Source organism: Dermacentor andersoni, chromosome 5, assembly GCF_023375885.2.
Source record: "Dermacentor andersoni chromosome 5, qqDerAnde1_hic_scaffold, whole genome shotgun sequence".
Classification (NCBI taxonomy): domain Eukaryota; kingdom Metazoa; phylum Arthropoda; class Arachnida; order Ixodida; family Ixodidae; genus Dermacentor; species Dermacentor andersoni.
The window spans coordinates 68,685,719-68,703,350 of NC_092818.1; the positions used below are offsets into that span (position 1 = coordinate 68,685,719).

The following is a 17,632-nucleotide window of genomic DNA, read 5'->3' on the forward strand; positions in this document are numbered from 1 at the left end:
ACAAAGGCATAGGGGAAATTTACTTTATCCTAATTAAAATGTAAAATTAACAAGGAAAGGGGAAATCAAAAGTCGAAGAAAATGAACCAGCCACCGCGGTGACGCGTAACGCGTGGGCTACTCTAGCAACATGTGCTACGGCGGCGGCTGTCCGCCTCGTTGGACTAAGTTAACTGATTGTGACCAAAGGACTACTGCGCAGCTCCGCTGCGACTGTTCTCGTTTCGCTTGCACAAACACTAGCGTGTAGAATTAATTAATTCATATTTATTAACACAGCTGGGCCCGTGGTCTTTGCGGGGAGAAAGAAGGGAAAAAGACAGATCAAGACTAACGTTGGCCCCGCGGGCCAACTTTGGCGACGTCCAGGGCGCGATTAGAGCACCGCGTGAGACGCCTGCGGGAGGTTACAGCCAGTGGTCATGTGCTCGCGCTGCCTTGGGCTTGCATAGCGAAGGCTAGCGATGACCACTGGCGGCAGCCCAGCGAAGTATCATACTAAGTGCACATAGTGTCTTTCACCCCAATTGTGCAGCATGTCAGGCCGTGGTCAGGCCGTCATGCAGGCAAACGTATCCGGCTTCGTTATAAAGACAACTACTCGGCTAACCGCCAGCTTTTCCAGCGGACATCAGGTGCACGGCCGTTGTATATGCGCCGCTACAAACCGATTACTCTGTCAAAGCAACACCAAATATCACTATTAAAACCCACATGTTGGAAATCCATGCGAAAACAAACTTTTGTAAAGTGGGTTAACGACATGATAGAAGGCTGTTAATCTTCGCCATCGCGTTTTGAAGCGGATGGACCCTTTTCACCGGTTAGTTCGCTCACTATTAACAGATGGCGTTTGCATCGCGCCTAGCCATTTGCTGCCTCAAGAACCGCCGCGCATAGCCTCCGCGGCGATTAGATTCTCGGTCGCGCTCCGAGAGCGATGGAATACAACCCTCTTGTGCAGTTTTAGGCACGCGTTAATAAGCGCAAATGCTCGCAATGAGTCCAGAGCTCCAGCGCTGCCGCGTCTATTAACACCTACTGCGCTGCTTGAGTACGGTGAATCCCGCACTTCTTTTTAATCTGCTAGATATGCTGTACGCGTACATTAATGAATAAGGCTGATTCCTAGTCAGCGGACTGACAGCTGTGGCATTCTCGCGTGTATTTCTGTACTTTAAACTGCACAGCTCGCAGTGTTTTGTGTTCACAATGGAGGATTATAGAAAAAAGCACATCTACCACTGTTAACTCTGCTTTACCGTAGCTGCTGTCTTACTAAGCTTTTCTTCGTCCTTGTTTCTTTACGCCACAAGCCCGGAGTGAAATGTCGAATCCTTATCTGACTCAAACCAAGGTTATGCTGTGGAAAAACACTCTTGCTGTTATATCTGTCAAACTCAAAGTTCTCATACACATATGATGGCCAGATAGCACGGGAACTTTAGTAGACCCACTAGCTCGCTCTTCTAGACATTTACTTTCTGGTCTTCACTAACTTCCGGCTCCATTTACGGAAACTCGCGGTCACGTCTTACATATAAATGCATTCGTTAGAGATAATGTCGTCCAATGAGTGATCTACATACTTTACATAAGAATGTTCGAAGCTGAACATTTTGTCACGAGCCACAACGTAAACAAGTGGCAAAAAATATTGTACGTATTTTCTATAAGCTACTACAAAACCTGAAAAATAGGGCTACATTTTAAGCTCTGAGCGAGGCATAACGAAATACAACGCAACTGACACATTCGCGTGTGATCACGCAAGAAAATAAACAATGAAATGACATCGCGCCGAAACACCATAGTAAACGAGAAACATGACAACCTGTGACTTTCACGCCATTGGCTTAAAACAAAAAATAAAGAACGACGAGCGAATGACGGTAATCGCGATTTAATGCAGCTGCTGAAAGTGGAATTACAGTCAACCACAAAAGTTTATGGACCACGAGCTATCGGAAAACATTGAATTTCCGAGTAGAGAGTAAAATTGTACATCACACTGTTTTTTCGTATATATCCAGCAGGGGCTGAAATCGCGAATAAGTATTCCGTTTTTTTTTTGTTTTTTTTTTCTCAGATCCCCGTGGTTCCTGAAATGTTGTGGTTGACTTTACTCTATACCACTGCGTCATGGAAAATATTTTCTGCCCAGCACCGTACGGCGACGCTCTTACCATTCGGACAGGGCATATTGCACTGCGGATGGATGGATGGATTATTTGCAAGTCCTCCGAAAGCTCTGGCCAACGTTTCGTGCCGTTCACGCAGGCATTATAGGCGAGAAACGCCGAAACAGCGGCTTTGCTGCACCGCATCGGCGTCAGGTTGCACTGCCGTTGTAAACAAAGGCAGCGGGGGCCAGCTGAGGCAAGCAATGGACGCTGCACCGAGCGATCAAATATGGCGCCAGCCACAGCAGGACGCTGAAAAAGGGCCTTAAGCGATTACACGCTTGCCCGGCAAGACACGGAGCAGCGCCCTACCACCTCTTCCCCCTATCACGAGAAGCACGTGACCCACGGGACTGCGGATTACACTGTTCAAGGATCGGCTACTTTTCACCGCACCATCTCGGAGATAAGTATACTTCGCTATTGCATTGTATCCAGAGGCAGGCCACTTTTACTCGAGCAGAAGACGACCGAGCGTGACACGCCAAACACTGGGTAAGAAAGCACGGAAAGTTTCCGTTTAGTACAGGAATTACGCACTTGAAGTCGTGCATTTGTTGCAGTGTCTGTTTGTTGTACTGGGTAACGCAGTAGCCAACAGAGCCGGTTACCGTCAAATCTGGGAGGGTAGTACTGATGGCCTACAATGCAAGCCGAACCATTCTAGTGCTCTTTCGCGTGTGAAATATCCGAAAAGACAGCACCAGCGCACCATCCAGCGCACACGGTCGGAAAAGTGCGCTAAGAAAGCTACGTCAGGCCACCGCGGCGTGTCCTACGATCTGCGTCGTGGTTGGTTCCCCGACTCGAAGGCGGTTATTTTTAAGCGACTCCCGCGGAGCTGGCAGCCGGTTGTCCAGCGCCAACGCTGCCTCACCTCTTTTTACGTGAAGCACTCAAGGTGGCCCGTCGAATCCGAGGGAAGAACAGCGACGTTTCAGTGGGTATACCATCGCACATTGCCACCTCGGGAGACGACCCAGCTAATGCTCTGGTGGCGTCGGCACGCCCAACCTCGACTTCACTAACCATAATTTATGCAAATTCGACGACGCTAAACTGCTTATAACTCGCCACCGCCTACGGCGGTCGCATCCAGATGATCGTGCCCTACACCGATCTCCCCGGCCGTGCCTTAACTCGTCGCAGTGGGTCTCTACTGCTCGAGTAGAGACCCACTGGGGTGCGTTGAATGTCGCACATCGCCTTCGCCGACAAGGTCGGGCGCCGAGCCCTCCGTGGCTCGCTCGTGGACACTGCAGCCAAATGCCTGAGCGCTTGGTGTTACGATGTCAGGGCTTCCCTCCAATATTCGACAACATTCCACAGTTGTCGCTGTGCGCTGCTGAGCAAGCTGCAACGACTTCCATCTTGCTCGAACTGCGCTTAATGACACGCATCCATCTCGTTTCCAAAAGGTTGTGCTTCAACTCGATACGGCACCTACAGAACTGTGCTGGATTTACTGTCAACCATGGGACTAAGGCCTCTAGGCTGCAACGCTCGTACTATGTCCGTGACTGTGTGATGTGCCTTCCCCTAATTTGTTTCCTTCTTTCATCCCCTTCCTCTTCTCTTGCTCCTTTTTTTACTTGTTCCCTCTTCAAGCAGGTGGGTGTGGTGTCCCTTTCAGCTGGGAATTGCTAGCCCGGTTTTTTGCCTTTTTGTGGTGCTTGTATATGTTTTGATAATGCAATAATAATAATCATAATGTAATAATAATAATAATAATAATAATAATACGGCGCATGCACGAATGCGTTCGTAAGGTAAGTTCAGCACTGAGAACACCGAGAAATCCAAGGGGTCATCTGTTGGTCCGCCGCACCTGTGACGTCGCACGTACAAAAAACGCAAGCAAAATCGTACCATTGTGAAGCAGGCGTAGGGCAGTTAAACGTAGAACCTAAACAAGATGAATGCATTACTGTGCTGGCGCGGTCAAGTTCCGACTGTACTGATAAATTCCAGGCCATGCGCCTAAGTTGCTTTTTTTTATTTTCAAGGAAACCGTCAACTACATAACTTAAGCTTCTTATTTATTTATTTATTTATTTATTTATTTATTTATTTATTTATTTATTTGTGTTGCTCAACGGTGTGTGCAGTACATATAGAAGGGTGCAAGTAGCTTACTCTTAAGCAGCGATTACCTCGCAATGTGTAATTTACGTTTTATCCGGATCTGTAGTATGCCGCTTTTGAGATGACTATTCCGTCACGTGAAAATGCATTCATTTTCGGCAAAGATGTAGAGCTGTTATGGCGGCATACCTGCCTCGCTGCTCACGGGAATGCTCGGTGACGAGCGAATTCTTTTTTTTTTTTTTTCGCGTGTTCATGCGTCCAGAGCTTGCATTCGCGATAAACATGCCGACGCGCTGACCGTCACGCAAAATTCGCGCACTTGTTTTGCTCAGGACACACTTGTCGACGCAGAGTGGGCGGGGGCGTGACAACGCAGGCAACGTGTAAAACGTGCGAGATACACCGCGGTAGTGGTTGCAAGGCGCCCTAGCAACGATAACTTGTAGCGTAAGTTATATGTGGAGACAGATTTGTGCGAAATGTGTCGCTCGAGTACTCCAGTAAAAAAAAAAGAAAAGACTCCCGCGTGGACGAGGAAACCCCGAGCGCACTTTCACAACGTGGCACCCACTTTGAGGGCACGGTGCACGTGCAAATGCATCATTCATTGGGGCATGCCAAATATCCATGTGTACGAGCAAACGTGCTCGTCGAAGAGACTTGTGCGTTTGGCACTGGCGTCACACTTTCGTGATGAAGGCGACACCCGTGCGTGTGTAACTTCACGTTTTGTACCAACTCACACAAGTGCACACATATGACGAGAGAGAGAAGGAGAGCGAAGACGGGAGAGGGCATTGTCATGTGCCGAGCGTGTAACGGTGTGAGCGCGCGCGCGTGTTTTTGTTTCGTCGCTTGGCACCGCTCACCTGTGAAGTACGACTCCTTGGCGTGGCAGCGGTGCCTGAGCATGCTGCCGGTGCCCTTTTTGCTCGAGTAGGAGACGAAGTTCTTGCAGTGGACGCATCGCGCGAAGTCTCGCAGCTCGCCGTCGAGTACCACCAGCTCGAAGTCCTTCCACGAGGCGCTCTTGGCGTTGAACTTGGTCATGAAGTGGAACCGGTGCGGTTGGCGCCTGTGCAGCTCGTAGAGAATGTCCTTCGTGAAGGTGCCGTGAAATGGCGCCACCGCTTCCTCGCCGGAGGACATGTTGTCGCCGCCGCGCCTCCTCCGCCACCGCTGCGCCGGGGAAGGAAGCCGCCGGCCCGATGCGCGTGAGTCAACATTCTCCACTCACGGGCCATGACGCATGCACGCACTCTCGACGCAGCACGCACACGCGATCGATTCCGCACGCGGCTCACGCCGCCGCCGGCGGCGCCGGCCGTGCAGCGCCGGCGACCGCCTCCTCTCTCAAAACCGCCCTCGCTTAACTTTGCGCCCCGCCTCGCCAGCTTGCGAGGCAAGCGGCAAGCTTGGATTACCCGACTAACGGACGCCACTTCTGCCTTGCTCCCTGAACGTGGAGGAGTTTGTCGACGCGAGAGGACGCAGCGATCGCTTGCGCGCGATCGCGATAACGCGGGCAGCCTGCCGCCTGCTCATTTCTGGTCGAAGGAGGCGGTGTCGGGGTTTGGGGAGGTCGGACTTTGTCATCAAAGGCGAGATAGCCGCGCGCGTGCAGCCCTTCACGACTGCCTTGTTCACATGCGAGACAAGATTGCCGAGTGAACGCTTTTGTTTGCAGAGAGAGAAACACAGAGAGAGAGAGAGAGGAAAAGCAGGGAGGTGAAAATCCTATAGCGGTTAGACAATACTTAATTATAGGCTTTGCTGTCGAGTGCACAGAGATCTAATACATTTGAATGCTGTCCGCTCTCCCATACGGGTTATCCTACCGGCATGTAAGTGCGTATGTGTGTGTGTGCTTGTTCGCGTGCGTGCGTGCGTGCCTGGCTGCGATCTCGCAGCTAATTTAAACCTTACTACAACTCCACTGCGACTACGCAATCTGTACGGCAAAAACCTCGCAAAGACTTCTTAGAGTAAAAACACGACTTGTTGAAAATTCGCTCCAACCTTATGACACTGAATATACATGTTTACATAAGGCTATTTTCTTCCGTTTCTGCGCGTTCAGCGCCCGATTCCGATTCATTGAATATTGCTCCTGTATGCTGAAGGACTCAACGCTGGGAATAATGCCTTCAAAAATTCTCATGTGATATCCAAGCTCCATAATTGAAGCGCGAAAAGTTTTGCGCAAGCGTTGCTGAAAATCGAGACTTCCTTTCATTCACTAGCCTTTCAGCGTGCTCGAACGTTTTCAGGATGCAAGTGGGAATAACGACGCAGCATGATCGCTACGCACGCCCGTACGCGCGCATACTTCTACATCGCCCACGCTTTCAACGCCGCCTAATGGACGTCTGGTGCAACGCAGCTACTCGCCAGGCGCCCGCACGACGCCCGGCATGGATGCACTAAACAGTCGATCTAATCGAGCATCCTCTTCCTCCTCCGGGCGTTCCTTTTTTTTTTTTTTGTTTTTTTCCCTGCTGTTGCTCCTGACCGCTCGGGGTTGGGCTTGGTTGAGCGAGAAGCAGGCGAGCGCGAGAGAGAGCAGACGCAGGGCGCGCCGCCTGGTTACAGAAGCAGCGCTGCTCGGTGAGAAAGGGGCAAAGATGCGCGCCGGATGTCCCCGCGCCCAGCACCGGCGCGGCGGCGACAAGGCAGGGGGGTCAAAGCACTTGACTGGCCAGCTCAGCGACCCTGGACGAAAAGCGCGTGCCGTGGTCGCTCGTGCAAGCACGGGCGAGGAAGCGCGGCCGTCTGCTCTGGGAAGGCGACCCGTGAAGGCATCCAAGCAAACGCCTGTCTTGCATCTGCTCAGTGGGCAAGCGTGCCTTGTAGGGCGAAAGGAGGAATGCGGAGGATGCCTCTCAGACGGCGGTCGAGCTGGTAACTTTTTTGAGGCGACCGGGCACAGGTGCAAATCCTTTCGAGGTTTCGTGATAGCGGCAACCGGCTCTGGCAAAGGTTTAAACGCGTTCCCGCACACCGGTTTTCATTCCTCCCTGGCCAGACGGGAAGTGGACTAAAAGAGAAATCGGTTGCAAACGATATCGCCGAGAGTTTTCTTAAATTTTGCCACTGTGTGGAAGTAAGTCTAGAGCGTAATTGGACGACTTTCTTTCTCTCATTTCGGTCTTTCGTGCAGTTTATTTTGTTTTAAATAAGGGATGTGAGGCAATGCAGTTGTTCAGCTTCTTCACGGCTTCAATAACTTCTCTTGATCGTGTTCTGTCTCTATAACCCTGTACTGACAGTCGTAGTTTAGTTGCAAAACGTTTAGTGCGGAGTCCACCTTTTTAAATGTGCATGATAAAATTTACGCTGAAATCGTCGGTTCTTGAAATACCGCGTTAACTGTTCTCAAACAAGATTTCTTTCGACTCTGGAGGCATAATTGGCAAGCATTCTTTACGCAAGTCCGAGCACAAGACAAAGATGGCCGCATACACCCAAATGAAACCGGTAGCAAGCAAAAGCTGTTTCATTATTTTTGTTCCCAAGGGTGAGCGGCAAGCTGAAGCATTGTCATGAGTTTCCATAGACGTTCTAGCTCCTGCCGCATTATTTCATTGTTATTCTTGATTTATTATTCATTGAGAAACACATAGAAACAAAGATGGGAATATTTGTTCTCGTTCAAATAAAAAAAAAAAAGATCTTGTCCGTGAGTATTTCTTTCTTTTGTATAATTGCACTAACCCTGCAGATATGTAGTTCTAAGCTTCAAGCGAGTGTAATCGCTAGGATCTAAAATGATGATGAAGCGACGCCCTTTTTCGCGTTGACTTTCTGATTTTGCGTGACCATGCGTTTTTAGTGTGATAAAAAATAAAGCCACTACATCGGCAGGTAATTTTTTTTTCTTTTTTTGTTTCGCAACTTCCCTTCAAGCACTCGGTTCGTCCGAAACGCCGATTTCTCTGCTTTTTAGACTGGACCAGGTGTCTGTCCGAATGCGTCAGTTGATTTAACGCGCAGTAATAGTCAGCACAGGTTTGTTGCCGTGAATACATCGCTTGACGTAGACTATAAAAATTAACTGTAAAATTTAAGATTTTTTTTTTGTAATTTACAGACATCTTCTGTACCGTTAAAGAAATTTTCTGTTAATGCTCTGTCACAAAAACCTGCTAAAATAAGAAAACATGTGTTTACTGTTCTTCTTGAATATAACCGTGCACTAATTTACAATTTGAGCATTCACAATAATTCTCAAATTATTGTAGATATATAAAAACTATAAAATAACATTTGAGATTTTTTTTTTCCTTTCACACACGGTGTTTTTCACAAACCTCATGCAGGACGCACTGTCTGCGGTGCTGCTTTGATGCACTGTGCCATATTCAAGATGGCTTCCCTTCGAGTCAACCAAGGAGGTCTTTAAAAAAACATTTCTGGAGTGCCAGCAATCGCTACTGCTTACCAGCAGAAGTGATGCCAGCAGTTGTCCTGACTTCACCTCTGAAAGAGTGCCGCACAGGCTGCAGTCCGCTCACAGCTTACGTGTTATGGTTTTACGACTGTAAAAGCTAGTGTAATTGAAAAAACACTCGTTGTTTTTAGCTAAATTATTATATTTGGCTGAGTATTGATGTCAAAAACTCTCAAAAAATGTGCCACGGCATTCACGTTTCACCTCCTAAAATCAGTCAAACACAAATATACATTTAACAGAATCTGTACAGCGAAATTAGCCAACGTGTCCGGGGAGAAAGACAATTAGAGAGAACGTTCTTGAAGGCGTGAAATTTAACAGTGATCAAGTTGAAAACTGTGAAAGAGGGATTATGGACAACGGATTTCATAAGTCACTGTTGCAGCACATCTATGAAACGGGCCTGTATGCTTATATTCAACTTAATTGCGACGTTATGTCGCGAAACCGCCCAAGTGGCGAAGAAAAAATGCTGCAAATGTCTGGTAAAGAAGTATAACTTCTGACTTTCCTTCCGTTTCTTCTGTTCAGCGTTACAGTGGAGGAAACGTAGTGCATACGAACACCCGCGAGCTTGGATTACACGGTGCTCACGATGAATATAGCTTTGCCTTTCATGCCGTTTGCGCCTCACGGCACTTTCAGCGCTGATAGTATGGAGGTGGTTCACGAAACGCGCTGAGAGAAACAGATTTTGTGGTATTGACTCCATGGGTTCCTCCATGCATCCAAAGGGTGAACACGCTAGCATGTTGCCGCATTCCGCGGAGCCTGCGTGCACCGAGCGTGGCTGGGCGTCGCCTTCTTGACAAATGCTAAATATATTGAGTACCTAGCCTGCGATGCGGGGAAGCAAACTTCGCTTTCAGTCTTACATATGAGTCGCAGGAAAGCCAACTTCGCGTTTATGCGCTGGTATACCGTGTGTTGTGTGTCTTGTTTCTTTCTTTTTTTTTTTGGTGGGGGGGGGTGGCGTGGGGGGGGGAAGGTAGCTTAAAAAATTAAATTAAGAACCTCACGGAGAATATTGCGCAATTAGACCTCTTGAGGTGGATCACCTGAAGCGAACTTTATGTGAGCGACAAATCGCAATGTCCAGGCGGCTAATCAAAACGATTCACTGAATAACTTGCCAATTATTCTCTTCATGGCATATGTTGCAGTTCCGAAATTGAGGCGAAGAAGTAATTAAGTCACTGCTTCCTAGCAGAAATTTCACGAAAGGTGCCACTTTCGAGGCATGCGTCTCCAAAATCTGCTAAGAAAAATTGTGTCGGCGTTACAGTTAGTCCCATCCTGAACCGTTTCATGCACACATTCTGGAAGTTGTAAGCAGGAACGCCCATGGATTTTATTGCAGATTTTAAGACCGGGTATCTCGAAAGTCTCGAAATGCATGCAATGGGGTCACCTGGCGCAAGATTGGGGTAATGGGAGATCGCTGGGAAAGGCCTTCGTCCTGCTGCAGCCATAAATAGGTCGCTCCTCACGATGCTATTGATGATTGATGATCGTCATCATCTCGAAAGTGGCACTAGATTTACCATTTCCGTTAAACAAGCATCGCTTCTCCACTGATCTGCTTCAATTCTGCAATTTTAACATGTGTCCTAAGGTGAACAGCAATACAGTTTAGAAAAGTGGTAAGAAAGAAAGTCATGAGTGGACGTTCATGAGTTGAGTTCGTTTTTAATATCACATTCTAAGTGGCTGCATGGTTTTAAAAAATGATTGAACTATAGTTGCACATACGGTTTGTTAATATTGTCGCAAATAAGGTAGCTTGCATCAAAATAAAAGCAGCAAAACAACCCAAGACAGTAGGACGGTGGTAGTTATACACCTGCAGCTTAAATGTGTGGAGCCCCACACAGGATGTTTTTTGCTTTCTTTGTATTCATTTACTGTTGACCCCTTTAAAACGAAGCAATAGTCATTTTGAATGTGCGCTTTTTGTGTACTTAACGTTACTTGAAATGGAAAACCATAGATGCCTCCACCAACCAGAGGTTCGCACATCACCTAGCTTAGGGCACATTGGCAATAATAAAATGAAGCTTGTCGATGCAAGGTTCTGTATAGGCTTCTACATTTTTGAAACAAACAGCGACTACCAACACGGAGTAGTGCCTGCGTTCCACGAATTTTTTTGTTTGTTTGTTTGTTTGTTTGTTTGTTTGTTTGTTGTGTTTACGTGTGCGTACATTTTCTCCCATGTCGAGCCCTGTTGTTTCGAAGAGTAAACGGTGCCACTGACCGGCTACGTGCTAATATTCTGCAGTTATGTCAAAATATATAGTCGTCCGATTGGTATAATAACAATTATTTGTAAGTGACTTCACACACGGTACCCAGATACGCACACACTGCATGGTTTTGTTGACTACTCCTAACAAAAATAATATTGTGCTAGAGTGCCCCACAGAGCTCTGTATAATCATGCTGCTGTTCTATGTATAATATAGCACCAGTGTTGTTTTTCAGGTCAGTCGCAGTATAACAACCTGCGAGAGGAACCAAGATCCAGCACTCAAGCACGCAGCACGGCCTTGCACCAGAAGTTGTCTCCATAATCAGATGTCTTCAAGATTGAGTTTTAAAGCACTAGTCTTCAACAACGTCATACCGAGACCACATTGAGAAATTTTTCAGCACCATTAAGGTTTGATATGTAAGCTTGTAAGAAGCTAGATATGTAGGAAGTTCGCTGTTTCTGTTTTGTTTTCATGTGTCTTATTTAGCCATGAGCCTTTCTTGCTTGAAATAAGATACTTTTTATATTTCCGTAGAAAACCAACTGTATCCTGGGTCTTTTTGTAGCACCGTTTACCAGTGTGAGAGCTGCCACCTGCTGTTTGTCCCAGGTGGCTCCATACAATATCTGGATCCTTGGTGTATACAAAAAAAAAGAAAGACAAGCGTTAAAACAAAATAAGAATAAACAATTTTCACGTGAGAACAGTTTTGCTATTTTGCCAATCTGCGACGACACACGAAGACCAGTATCTGAGTTTCTACAACAGATATATTATACATTAAAAAAGCATTCCATTGTATTTGCATTTTGAAAATGCGCACATCTCTTCAATGTGCTCTTCAGGATATCCTAACAATGTGACATATACATTGCGCACCTACCATTTTTCTATTGTGTGTGGCAAAATTGTGCATGGATACACACGGTCACTAATTCAAAAAGAAAAAAGAAACATTTTAGTGACAGTGTCGAGAGAGTTCAGTAAATTGCCTACCAGGGCCTATTCAATAGAAAGCTGTGGGTATTCGCTTCATTCGCTTATATTGCTTTGAAATGGCAAGTAATTTTTTTCTCTCGTTCTTTCTTTACGTACAGGTGCGATCCATGGCAAGCGGAAGCTTACCTGTAACCTAGAAAATTTATTTTTAACCTGTTATAACAACTTGTTTTCTGAACCAAGTGCCCTTAAGCAGTTCTAAGAATATTCCTGTTTTCATATTTATCTGCCAAAGAACCTTCTAATGCAAACTGCAACCTAACTTCATTTTCTTCTACAATGTCCCAAATTACAAATTCTTTCATACAGCCACTGAGGGAAAAAGTGCTTACCATAATTAACTGTAGCGCAAAAACTGAGTAACGTCAAAAGAACGCAGACACACGGGAGAGCTTCGTGTGATCTTTGCCTTTTTGCGCTACAGTTAAATATTTTCAGCTTATACCACATGGCGTAATTTTCAGTTTGAAACAAACAGGATATTTAGAGGATATTTGTTATATTGCAATGCTTCTGCAACGCACGATAGAAAATTCAACCAGGACAGAGCTTCAGAATAAGCGGGAGGCTAGAAGTGATAAACAGTGGTAGAACAAGAAATTTCGGCTGCAACCAACGTTCCGACAAAGGAAGTTCTCTTCGTCAGAGCGGCAACTGCCCTCACGAAGAGAAATGTGCTTGCCAAAATTCTGGCTTCTGCGACATTCCGGGTTCGCCCAATATTCATCACGCTAGAAAATTGTCTTCACACATCAAATTTCTGTAGATTGTAACAGAAACAAAAGTGAAATGACAGAACAATATAGAGAGTAAGCAGAACATTTCCTGTGATTCAAAAATGGATCCTTCTTTTTACAGATGCACTTTAAGTAAAATAAAGCAGAAAATAACACTAAAATAACATAAAAATTTAGAACAGAAAACAAGACATTTTTTCTGTACAACACAGGTAACTGTCGTTAAACACAAAATTTCTGTTAAAGTAAAACAGAAACAAAACCTACTTAATGGCAGAAAACTAACAAATAAACAACAGAGCTTTACAGAAATTTTGTGGCAAGGCAGCTTCCAGAAAATTTCTTCTTTATTTCAAGGAAATATTTTTATAGCGTAACATCTAGACGTTTGAGTGAGGAAGGAGGTACTAATTCAATGCTTTTGCTACTGGGAGAGCCAGAGAACTTATTTTCGGAAGTGCAAGTGAGGTCAGCGTAATGCGCTTGAGTGACGGCATCGATAACCCACCTTATTGCGTCCACCTGCTAGCAGCCCCAACTCCTGAGAACAACGCCTGAACGCCCTTCTAGTCTTTGCCGCAAATTGCCGCCTATGCAGCTACACCAAAGTACAGGTTATCAGGTCAGCGCACGTTCCTTCAACGGGGACTTGTCATCGTACGCACCAGCACAAGAGGCGCACCCGGACCCCTTATCACCTGGCGGCGTGAGCATCAACCCCTGCGGTCCCTGTAGTTGGTGCTTCCATCGCACACATCGCAAGTATCTAAGAGGCCACCATCAGCCTGTCGAATGCACTTGGTGGCAGCGACAACGCCTGAGCACAACGCCTTAAGGTCCTTCTACTCTTTGCCGCAGGTCAGTGCCCTTTGTGCTCCTTGCCCTTTGTTGTAGTATTGTCGCTGCTACCAAGTTCGGGAGTCGTTTTTTAGTATCGTTTTATTTTTGTTTTTGAGTTTCACCAAATTGTTAAGACCTTCGCTAAACTTAAAGAAGACATAAAAGCAGATTTCCGGTAGCTGAAAGCCGTCAAGAACTTAAACTGGCACGTGAGGCATATGAGCGTGACCTTCGCACGGAACTGCGCTAAATTCGAACTGAACAGAGAAGCACAGCCCAAAGCATGGTATTCATGGACACTACAACTGAGGAACTAAAAAGAAATTAGATGCTGAAATCGCAAAGAACATAGCATTTGAAACTAAGAACCAGGCACTTCGTGCAAAATGTGAGCATCTTGGGCGTAACGCAGAAGAGCGCGAGATGAGAATCGTAAGCTTAGAACAGTGCTCAAGAAACGCCAACACCAAAATCAACGGCATCCAAAGACAGGAAGATGAGGATGTCATACATATTGCATCCAAAATAGGAAATGCCATCAAAATCTCGATTGCTGCCGATGATCTTGAAGCATGCCACCAGGTGCCAACTCGCAATCAAGGTAAATCTAACATAGTAGTGCAGTCCAAATCACGTGCAAAATTCTATGCGACACTCAGGAAGGCAAAGAAAGCAAGACTTACAAATGCAAACATAAGCTTCACTGGCTCAGAACCAGTATACGTCAACGAGCATCTCTGTCAGGCATTCAAAAAACTGCCCGGTGCAGCCAGCAAAAAGGAAAACTATAACAAATGGAAGTCGGTCTGGTCATTCAATGGCAAAATCTTTGCGAAGAGAACAGAAAAGTCTAAAATTGGGCACATATCAGGAGAGCGCGACTTTTCAACGATCACAAGCTTGGACGAAACAAGCTCGGAGGTGCCTCAGCAGACGCACAGTATGGAATATGAAGTCTTTGCTTTACCGGAACCCCTCAAACCTCTTTCTATACCAAACGCCTCAGTCTTTCACTTGAACACCCGTTCAGCATTTAATAAGTATGATGCCATGAGTAATCTCATAGGTCAATTTTCCTTCAAAATAAACAGTATAATGCTAACTGAAACCTGGTAAATGAAGGTTTTCGCACTCTTAAACTTGATGGCTACAAAGGTTTCGTTCTTAACCACCCATACCGAAAGGGAGATGGCACTACCATATACAGCGAGGCTTGTAAAAATGATGAGCTTGTACCTGACTACAGCAGAGTTACTGCGGACAATGAAATGTTAGCGCTACGATCCAACAATGAACTAATATCAGTCGTATATCGCCCACCACAAGGTAACATATTATGTTTTCTCAGTTTTTTTAAGAGTTTCTTGACTACGTTTCTGCTAGTGAACTGCAACTCCTATTTCCCGGGGACATTAACGTAGATATTTCTGAACAGGACAGTATATCTTTCAATTTTACTAATAGTTTGTCCTCAACTGGTTTTACAAACATAATTTCTACACCCACCACTGTCACCGTGTCAAGTTCGTCTACATTGGATTTGATCATTACGAATATTGAAACCACTGTTCACCGTGCTCGTACAATTGCATGTGATGTTATTGATCATTACCGTGTGTTCCCGTTTTATTCCAGAGTCAAAAATGACAAAAGCACTGCTTTCCGTGAATTGTTTTCCTTTCAGTACATAACAACTGATGCAAAGGAATCTTTAAAAGATGAAATAAGTACTTTTGACTGGTCTTTTATTATCGAAAAGACAAATGCGACTGAGGCGTATAGTGCTCTCATCAAAATTTTTGCAAGTGTATATATGAAGCACTTTCCGTTAAAAACAGGCAAACCATAGAAAAAATATCAGAAAGCCATGGATAACGCGATATCATGCTAAAATGATACAGCATAAAAACCACCTGTATCATTCTTTTTTTGCGCACTCGTACACCTACGTCCCTTCAAGAATTTAAAAAGACCCGGAATAAACTCAACGCTGAACTGAAAGGAGCTAATCTTGCATATTATCATCAATTATTTGCGCATGTAGAAAGCAAACAGCCTAAAGTAGACGGAAAGTACCAAATAAAGTCCTGGGCCGCAACAGCCCAAACTTTCACCCTGTTAAGATTATTGTCGATGGTCACGAACTCACCAAGGAATCGCTTGCTGATTACTTCAACGTTTCTTTTGTCAACATAGGCGCAACAACACACCCCGTTCTGCAATAACAAGATATAGTCTTCAGCCCCACTAACAGCTTTTTTATGGAACCGACCGACGAAACAGAAGTATACCGAACATTCAGTGACCAAAATAACAGGGCTGCGCTACTCTGCGAGAACCTACAAATCAAACTGATAAAACGTGTGTTGGACTTCGTGCCTGCGCTAGTGCACATTTATAAGCTGATATTCGAAACGGGCAGCTTTCAAGAGGAAATGAAGCGCTCCAGAGTTTCTGATGGTTACAAAGGGGGTGATAAGAACACGGCAACTAATTACAAGCCGATAAGCATCAGCCCAATCTTCTCAAAAGGACTAGAAAAACTTATGTTTTCTCCTATTACGAAATATTTTTAAAGAAAGCATCTGTTCAGCGACGACTTACATGGCTTTAGATCCCGAAGATCAACCGAAACGGCTCTCCTAACTATGAAAGAATTTGTACTAGACACTATTGATTTCGATTACTTTATCCTTGATCTTTTTGTGGATTTCACGAAAGCATTCGATTGTTTAAGCCATATCATTCTTATAAGTAAACTATCCCAGTACGAAATCCGTACGAAAACCCCTAGAATTGATTAAGTCGTACTGAACCAACCGAACTCAGATGGTATGCTTGGGAAGTCACCAATCGAGCTTTCTACCTGTCAAAAATGGAGTACCACAAGGAACCCTCTTAGGCCAACTTTTGTTTAATGTTTTTATAAATGATACCGTACTCATCGACAGATCGATGAAATTTATCCTATACGCCGACGATTGTTCCATACTTATGCCAGGTCCAGATGCAGATGCATTAGGAAAGCAGTGTGAATATTTTCTTGTGAAGTTATCCTCGTGGACACGCTCGAATGGCCTAAAACTTAGTACATATAAAACTAAAATATTTGTTTTCAGAGCAAGAAGTAAAACATTTCAATTACATCAAGCCATAACCTATGAAGACCGCAATATTGAAATTGTAGAATCACATGAAATACTTGGAGTTACATTTAACAGTAACCTCAACTGGGACTTGCGTGTTGCAAACATATGCAATAAAGTTTCTACAGTCGCTGGTGCGGTCTCTTGCTGCCGAACGTTTCTTCCAAGGGAAATAAAGTTAAACCTACATCACGCATTGTTTGCGTCCCACGTAAACTACTGCCATTTTGTCTCGGGCCCTACAACAAAAACTAACAAGGATAAAATCCGTACAGTGCAAAAAAGGATCATCCGGTACATTGGAAATCATCCGCACCTCTCTCACACCTGTCATTTGTCTGCTACCTATGTCATTCCCGTGACAACTTTGTACAACTTTCGAATTTTACGTGCGCTTTATTCTTCAAATAGCCTCTTTCATGACTTCTTAACCGAAACCGCATCGCTAGAACGCCATGAACATATTGTTTCCACAAGAAGTACTGATAACTGGTATGTTCCTCGCTTTAGAACTAATTATAAACATCAGTCACTAAGATATAAGCTCCCTTCAGATTTAAATATCTACACGCACTACATTTCATACTAGGCCTACGTTAAACCAGTTGAGGCAGCAATTTCTTAACCCACAATGACACAAACACTTAACACTGCCATGAATATCTATGCATTGAAAAGTTTGTTGATCTGGACGTGCTTCTTGTATATCCTGTGCACTGTTCCATTGTTGTAATTTCTTTCATTGTTTTTAATTTTTGTTGAACTACTTTTCTTTCTTAGTTTTACTTATGTATGAAATGGTTTCATACGTCATCTACATTAGAGTGCGTGTAACTTTGCTGAAATTTCAAACAGTGTCTGTTTCAAGGAGTCAATTATTTCAAACAGTGTGGATGCTGAACACCTAATGACGTGTTGGCTACTGATACCG

General features: G+C 45.0%; 1 protein-coding gene and 1 long non-coding RNA gene across 3 annotated transcripts in view; one reads left to right on the forward strand and one right to left on the reverse strand.

Annotated features, from left to right (window-relative positions):
- Positions 1-5,420, reverse strand: part of BEAF-32 (Boundary element-associated factor of 32kD) — a 57,012-nt gene extending 51,592 nt beyond the window's left edge. For both annotated transcript variants that reach the window (XM_050178047.3, XM_050178046.3), the window contains exon 1: positions 5,141-5,420. In XM_050178047.3, the coding sequence (XP_050034004.1) occupies positions 5,141-5,420 (280 nt within the window). The remainder of the gene's footprint in view (positions 1-5,140) is intronic.
- LOC129384992 (uncharacterized) lies at positions 5,398-11,517 on the forward strand. Its single transcript, XR_008612524.2, has 2 exons — positions 5,398-5,485; positions 11,209-11,517. It is a non-coding gene; the product is annotated as an uncharacterized lncRNA (long non-coding RNA).
- The last annotated feature ends 6,115 nt before the right edge of the window (positions 11,518-17,632 follow it).